General features: G+C 41.7%; 1 protein-coding gene across 1 annotated transcript; it reads left to right on the forward strand.

Annotated features, from left to right (window-relative positions):
• On the forward strand, positions 1–6,261 carry ubap1 (ubiquitin associated protein 1). The gene is made up of 7 exons (XM_037679189.1): positions 1–143; positions 1,071–1,117; positions 1,241–1,365; positions 3,699–4,520; positions 4,621–4,779; positions 5,438–5,539; positions 5,670–6,261. Exons 2-7 carry the CDS (start codon positions 1,078–1,080, stop codon positions 5,808–5,810), a joined length of 1,389 nt encoding a protein of 462 aa, XP_037535117.1. The 5' UTR covers positions 1–143; positions 1,071–1,077; the 3' UTR covers positions 5,811–6,261.
• Positions 6,262–8,593: the final 2,332 nt, after the last annotated feature.

Below are 8,593 nucleotides of genomic sequence, written 5' to 3' on the forward strand. Positions count from 1 at the left end.
TCAAGATGGCGACCTACGCCGAAACAGGAAAAAGGTTCCTCTTTAAACAAAACTGATCCCGATAGTAATTTTTTTTTTTGTCGGAGTGTCAGCGCGGTCAGGTATCATTTGGATTTCGTAGAGACGGGACGGAGCAGATACCGGTGAGATGTCTTTGTGTTTGTAAATGAGCAGTATTGTTTTAGCGAGGGGCGGTGGCAGCACAGAGAACGCTCACAGCCAGGCCACACAGGCGAAGCTAACCGTGTTAGCATTGACCATGGCATTTCCTCAAGACCATTATTTAGTCTAAATATGATATTCGGTGAGTTTTTTTCAGTTTGCCTGTATATTTTACTTCACGGTAGTTACGTTAAAAGAAGCTTACTGATTAACTCAAACCGTTTGCTAGCTGTCAGCGCGGAGCATTTAGCTAAAGCTAATGATAGTTAGCCGCATTTATGAAACTTTACAGCAATTTATGAGCCACGTAAGAAACTGAAAGGACTACATTGACATATTGGAAAAAACTCGTATTTATATATAAGCACTAATTATTGTCATAACAGTGTGCTTTACATGATGTTTAACTCTGAGCCCATGTTTGCTTGTATGTTAACATGTTAGCATGACAACACTGGCTGAGCTAAAACATCCACACGGCTCTATAACTTTTTCTCAACTATTAACTAAGAGCAACTCCTAAATTAAGGCCCTAAGAAATTTGACACACAGAAAGATCCCCTCAGATCACAAGACGTCTTTTGTACTGATCATGTGTGGTCCCAGCGCTGACATTCAATCTGAGGAGAGAGAAAAGTGCCAGGAGCTTTAAGGGTTTGATTTCACTTCATTCATATGAAAAGCAAAACGAACTGTGTCTTTCGTTTTAAATCCTGACATTTTCCCAAATATATTAGCGCTGATCACTTCATCAAAGTTTTGCATTTGTTTTGTGACAGGATTTAAATGTAAGACACTGTACTGCAACTATGGAGCTGCTGTGGCAGACGAAGAAACGGACTTTGAACTTTGATCATTTTGGTTTGTGTTTTGGCTTTTGCATCATGGATGTGTGCTCTTTCTTTCAGAGAATAAATGGCTGCAAGGAAATCTGGCACAGATGCGTACAACAATGGCAAGAGTTCATTTTTAATACTTTGTCACTTTAGTGTTTAGATGTTTTGCTTTCAAAGCTTAAAATAAAGTTCTATCCAGCATCTGCTCTCCCCTTTATTTGTTCCTTTTTTTTGATTTACAGGACCCATCAGCTACCTCGATGATGTTCCCTTCAAGATAAATGATAAATTTCGCTGTCCAGCCAAAGTGGGGTTACCTGTTGGTTTCTGTATGCCAGATTGTAGCTCCTTACTTGCAGACACACAGGTTAGTCCGTTACAGAAATTATGCAAATTTGCTCCGTTATGCTGTTATTCAAATGTTATTCCTTGTTATAAATGTAGTTTCAACTATCTAGAAGGCAAAAACAATGAATAAAGCAGGAAAGTTAAGCATGATGCTTATGTGTTGTCTTCGATTGTTTGTTGTAGATTGGTTATTGATAAACAGTCCATCCAGGAAATTGTGGTGTTGCTATGACAACAATTAACACGTATTTAACCAGTGTCTCCCCCACATTTTTTTCTTCTCAGTCTTATAATTTTGACCAGTCACTCCCTGTATCTTGATGGGGGGAATGGTGGCACAGAGGCTAGAGAAGCTGGGCCTGTGATAGAAAGGTCGCTGGTTTGATTTCCTAGACCGACTACATCAAACAATGTGGGTGTCTCCACCTTCATTTGCCCCACTCTTGGGCCCCTGAGCAAGGCCCTTAACCCCCACCATCTGCTCCCTCGAGCACCCTAGCTGGCAGCTCCCTGCTCCACACAGAGGGCTGTGGTTGTGTCAGGAAGGGCATCCGGCATAAAAACAATTGCCAAGTCTTTGTGTGAGTTAGCTCGTTGTGGCAACCCCTGGGAAAGAGAGCAGCTGAAAAAAGAAATAAAACAAAACTCACTGTAATTTGTTGACAAACTTGACCAATCACCTTCGACCCTTGCCCATTTTCACTTCCTGGATTCCAAGCCTACTGAATAAAAACGGGTCCTACATGCCTCCTGTCTGCCATGTGATGGACGCTCCTCAACATGACCCCCAGCGAACATCCATGTGTGCAAACTTGTGGTCATGGGTTACTCATATGAGGAGCTCCTACAGGCCATGCAAAGGCAAGAGCATAACGTGGAGCAGGTTGGGCTTTTGAGCACACCAAAGCACAAAAATATGCACAACTAGCATCAATCCTATTTGTAAATATAACTGTTGGATAAAATAAATATTCTTTCATCTTCTCTTCTCTATTTACTCAAATAAGCCACTCTGAGGAGTCCTTAAAGTTACCGGTTATAAAAACCTTCTTGTGTCCTTACTAAGGACACAAGAAGGTTTTTATAACCGGTCTTTACTTTCAAGAGTAGATGTGCAAAAGTTACATGCTTAGAGCCTCATCAAGCGAGGATCTGCACCAGACAGTGAGGCAGGAAGTGCTTTATAATACACGCTTATCAGACAGAGGCGAGGTCGAGACGATCCAGCTTACATACGAGGAGAAGGCCTTGGAGTTATCAGTGCTCCTCTGTGCACCTGCAGGCTCTTCTCCGAGCAGACAAAACAACTAACTCACACGCATTAATTTAACATTAGTTAGTGACAAACATCCATTGACAATTGCTAAAATTCCTTTGACAATAACCCTCATTAAAATACAGTTCTTTGTCTCTGTTGTCTCAGCAGTTGTCAGATCGATCTACCGGTAGTTCTATACAAAAATATAAACTGCCTAAAACAAGTGTCCTGTCTAACTGTCCTATGCCAGAAATCTCACATTTATCATTGAACATTACAGTGTCTTTTTGTGCATAAAGAAAAAAGTGTTCTCTGGCAAGAAGAAGTAAAAATCAGAACCTACCTGTTAGAACGTATTACATCATTAACAGCTGAGAAAATAAATGTGTAACATGGACATAAAAAATGCCCCAAATCACTTGCTGGTTCACGCAGGGCTCGTAGTTCATCATCTTCAGCAGATTCACTGACTTTTATCACATTTGGAATTGAAAGTGTTATTATAATCTTTGTACTCTCCCATTCAAGGATGACATTTATGCTCTGCATTTGACCCATCACACATGAGATAAACTCAGGTGGAGCAGCAGGAAGCTCTGTCAAATGCCCCGGGAGCAGTGAGGGATAGGGTGTCTTGCTCAAGGACACCAGGACATGGGCATTGTAGGGATACGAACCTGTGACTTTCCAGTCCCAAATCAACTGCCCTACCTCTATACCACAGCCACCCCATTCAGACCTTGGCATTGCAACAACTTTGCTTTGTTTATATCAGTCATATGATAATTTTTACAAGTTCATTTGTTCTTGGCATGTTAGAGAAAAAACATCTAAAAAACACCGTGTTTTATCACAACCGAACGAAGAAGCTGCTGCAAAATCAGATGTTTTAGGCCACAGCAATCAAACGTTAGCGAAATCCTGGAGGGACTGATCTATTAAAACAACTCGAGCAATCTCAAGCTATTATTTTATTAATTTAGTTAGTTTAACTACTTTTTACACATTAAACTGTAGCTTTATCATGTAATTATTACCAGTAATCAAGTAAGAATTGTCTCTTTTTGTCCAAACTCCTTCCTTGTTCTGAACAGTACAACTTTTCATTGGAGCGGCGGCATGTCCGCTGGGGGATTGAACTCGCTGAGGCCCAAGCAGCAGCCGCCAGAGCAGAAGAGGCAGCAGCAAAGCAGGACGGAGAGAGCAGGGATTCTCAGGACATTGATGGAGGTAGTTGTGGCGGTGGATTAAACTCTCGGTCTGTTGCAGAAGATCAAGACGTTCCCCCACCAGCACTGAACCCTGTTCTGGCGGGGCTGAGCCACAATGCCATTCTTACTCCACTGCCTGCCCCCAGCCTTGGCCCCAGAAAAACCCAGCCCAGCAGTCCACAGTTACATAATCTCAATTTAGCTGACTTTGAGCGGGAAGAAGACCCTTTTGATAAGTTGGAACTTAAAACTTTGGACGATAAGGAAGAGCTTCGAAGCATCCTACAGAGCCAGCCCCAACCTCAGCCACCTCCCTCTGTATCCCCACCCGAGGTGTCTCAGCAGGGTTCAGCGTCTCGTGGAAACAGCCCATCTCCAACCAGCACAAACACCAATGTTTCGGCCAAACCAGGCTTTGGACACAAACCAAACGGTTTGGTTGCCTTGTTGGATATGGACAAAGCTGGACAGCATGGAAAAGTAAGGTTTGACACGGACGATCGGCCTTGCAATATCCGCTCTCTGACTTTTCCCAAGCTCTCTGACTCTGCTGACCCAGAACCATCAAAATACAGCCCTCTTCCTGCACCCACTCCTGCACCTCGACAGATTCTACCCAACGGGAGCTCGCCGACCCTACTAAAAACTCAAGTTATTGTTGCACCTGAGCCTTCCAGCCACAGCAAGAGCGCCACTTCCAAACTGGTGAGTGTCGTGGAACACAATGCAAAGCAAAGAAAGTAAGTAATAAATGATCATCCTCACCATTTTACGAGCATTTATTTACTCCCAATTTTTCTACCAGGCCAACCTGGGGTCAGGATCCTCGGGTCTGCCATGTGGCGGAGCTCTGCTCAGCATGACCCCCGACGAGCATCAGTGTGTGGAAACTCTTGTGGGCATGGGCTACTCGTATGAGGAAGTCCTGCGGGCCATGCAAAGACAAGGGCAGAATGTGGAGCAGGTTGGGCTCCTGAGCACACTAATGCACAAAAATATGCACAACTAGCATACATGTTATTTGTCAATACAACCCTCCATTGAAATAAAGTTATTAATCTCTGTTGTCTCAGTGGTTGTCACATAGATCAAGTTCTATACTTAAAGATAAATAGCCTAAAACAAGTGTCCTGCCTATCTGTGGCTTTGTTGTTATGGTAACCAACCATGTTGGGATTTGGTAAAATAGGGTTTGTTCAGACATAAACTGCATGAACCATTTTATTTTTGCAAATGTTTTTGTAAATGAAAATGGCCTTTACAGAAGAAATGCTACTCCATGAATGCCAAAGTTTCAGAGCTTAAAAGTATGATTGAGAAGAGTCTCAGCTACTACCACACCAAGTTTTAGCTCAATATCCTAAAAATATGCTGAGTTACAGCCATTTTTTTTTGTTAGCTAAGGCCCATTAGCTCTGGGTTTAACTAACCCACCTTTAATGGCAGCAGGTGATGGTGGGAACCAATAAAATGCTGCGACGCTGACACAATTGTACAGAACATTAATAAGATGCCATTTCAAAATTCTCTGAGACGTCACCAGAAGCCCTGCATGTCAAGAATATTATAAGTTAAATAGTCTTTTAGACAAATCGTTAACATTTCTGTATTGTTTGTCCAAGGTACTGGACTATCTGTTTGTTCACGGACGTCTATGTGAGCGGGGCTTTGATGCGAGTGCAGTGGAAGAATGTTTAGACATGTATCAGTGCTCAGAAGAAAAGGTTTGTGCACGTTGGTTATAAAACGTCAGTACACATCGATGTCGTTGTGTTCAACTCGTTGATGGTCTCAAAAGTTCACATTGCATTTATTCATGCACACAATGCCTACATCTTTTAATCTTGTTTCCAGGCCTTGCAGTATCTGGAGCTCATGTCGAGATTTGGTGAAATGGGATTTGAGCGCGATGCCATCAGAGAGGTGCTGCTAGTCCACAACAATGATCAGGACAAGGCTCTGGAGGATCTGATGTCCCGTGCTGCTGCTAGCTGAGCCAAGCCAGTCGCTTAACCAAGCTCATCCTAGGGCCTGCTTCCTGCTCCAATCCTAATCCAGACCCTTTGTTTCTGCCTCCTTTATCTCACAATGCCCTGCCCTCTGCCTTGGCTGCAGAAAGGACAGCTGGGAGACTTTCTTTGCTGAAACATGCCATGTCTCAGCACTTGTGGAAGTTTATGTGCCTAGATTGGACCGAGGTATTTGTATGTAAAGGTGGTTTTAGGAACTTCAAGGTCATTGCGGAGCGCAAAGTAGGAGAGACTGGAAGGTGTGGGTCGTTTGATGCCATTCTCTGTTGCTTCCTCTTGGAAGTATTTATCTGAAAGCAGGGGGAACTGCAGAATTGAACATGGAGGAGGTGATGGTTTGCTGGTGTGAACTTTGAAGCCACAAAGCTTGCCATCTTCTGTTTCTGCAAACCTGATAAACAGGGGAGGGGTACGGGTAGGGTAGCGTAGAGGACACTCTCTCAAACTGAACTAATTTGTAGTAAATCAAATAAAAGGCACCGTTGCCACAGAGCTGACTCAAAAAGTGCCCTCTGAGCTGATATGCCCAGGACCTATTTCTGTTCTACTTCATGCTTTCTTACCTTTGTCTTATTTTTCTGTTTCTTCTTTTGGACACTTTTTTTTGTTGGTGTCTGTTTAAAAGTTGTATTCCTTTTGCTTTCTGTTTTAGGAATTGCATAATTAATCATTAGTCTTGATAACTCGGGAGAACCCGAGTTGAACTCTTCGACGTGCACTGGAACCGCCTGCTACAGTCGACAGACGTCGAGAATTTAAGATCGTTCCACGACGCGCTGTCACTGGTGTATCGCACGTTTCATCGTTCTCGTTTTATTTAACGTAGTTCACCGACACTTTGATTTAAGAATTAAGAGTTTGATATAATGTAAGATTTGTTAACTTACAGATGTGATGTGTTGTGGACGTCGGAGAGCGAGAGGTAAACGGAGAATAAAATTAAGTTAGGGTTGTTTGCGCAGCCACATCACGGTGCAATAGAGACATTTCATGATGTATGACTGTTGACTGGCACTTTGAGCCTCATTGGAAGAAACGACCCTCTTTACGCCCTGTTGGGATGGACAGAAAAGTTTTTATTTTCATTCATCGTTACTGACGCTCATACCACAAAATCTAATCAAACTTGGATTGTTGATTTGCTTAGAGGTGACTTTTAAATGGGCTCATCTTTTTTTCTAAATGGAATATTTTTAAACAGGAAAGTGACGTTTCCCTCAATTTTAATTGGGTGCAGTTGTTTCAACAAGAAGCGATCTTTTTCTGTTGTTGGGGTTTTCTGGTCGTTCACACGTCTTCTCAGTTGCACCAGGAACAGGAAGGACCGAACTTTCCAGCATTCTGAGCTTTGCAGCTTGAACCGAGAACGGAGCAGTGAAATTGTTTTATCTAATAAACAGATTCTCTTGCTTGTGAGCTGTAAAAATATTTTTAGGGCTATAAATGTTCATTGAAAGATGCAAAGATGAGACCGGCTTGAAGTAAATTGTATTCCCAAACCACACACACATTGCAACATCTAAATCTGTCCTGAGCTAAAAAGTTGTGAAATTTGCGTTCCTGGTGCAGGTGATTAAACGTGACTCGATCAAGACGAACTGTTGGTAAAATGTCTTCATCTGGCACTTTCAGTTTGATGTATGAAGTGATTTTATTTGAACTGCCTTCTTTCCTCATTTACTGTGATTAAAAACTGAAAGGTATACCAATATCACAAAACATAAGTGGCATTATTCTCTCCATACTTGACCCATGTGTGGGTTCTGTTAATCATTCAAAGTGAGCGATGCCTCTTTATGATGAGCTGCACACACTCGTCTCCTGTTGGTTCCTCGTCTTTACGATATTTAACTTGTATTTGGTTCACATTTTCAAGAAAATGCTTAAGTTCATTTGTAGGACATTAATGAATCAAATTTGAAATATGTGCTCATAAAAGTTGAGCTCAGTATTTTCCCTAGACTTGTATTTTACGAAGTGTAAAATTTACAAGTTCTTACGAATGTTTACAGATTTAAATATCTTCTTCAGTGGTGAGGTTTGCTATCCTTTGTTTTTTAACTCAGCTTGATATAATTGAAATGTGCTCGTCAAAGCTGGTAAGAAAGAACATATTCCTCTCATATTTCTATGTAGATGGTTTTTTTTTCTCTGTTCAGTTGAGAAGACTCCAAAAGTACAAACAAGTGTCCATCCACGAATTGTCCTTGACAATTGGAAACATCCATCTGTGATGCTCAGCAGGAAAGAAATATGCAACAGAGCAGCTGCGTTAACTCCAGGTCAAGGTTCTTTATTGTCATTTGCACATGTGGTACATGTGGTAGAACAAAATTGTGTACGCAGGGTCCCAGTTACATCCAACAAAAGTATAAATTGTAAAGAAAAACAGTAAGATCTAAGATACAAACTTAAGAAATGTGCTAAACTAAAAATATACTGGGACATTCATAAAACATGCTGTCATGCAGTACTGGTAACAGATCTGTGGTAAACGCACAGAGCTGAACATCTGTATGATTTCAGATTTATGAGCTGTACATTGACATCACAAAGACCAGGGAGCAGACAAGTCCTCTGCAGTTAAACTATAAAATACCAAAAGGTAAAATTACCTTGAATTTGTGTCCATTTATAGAGGGAGGTTTAGGCAAAAACCTAACGGGACCTATAAGAAATAATGAATCTACCGGTAGTTCAAGTTCAAGCATCTTTATTATCCCCGAGGGGCAATTAGTTTCACAGTCA

This window comes from Nematolebias whitei, chromosome 7, assembly GCF_014905685.2.
Source record: "Nematolebias whitei isolate Nwh7 chromosome 7, NemWhi1, whole genome shotgun sequence".
Lineage (NCBI taxonomy): Eukaryota > Metazoa > Chordata > Actinopteri > Cyprinodontiformes > Rivulidae > Nematolebias > Nematolebias whitei.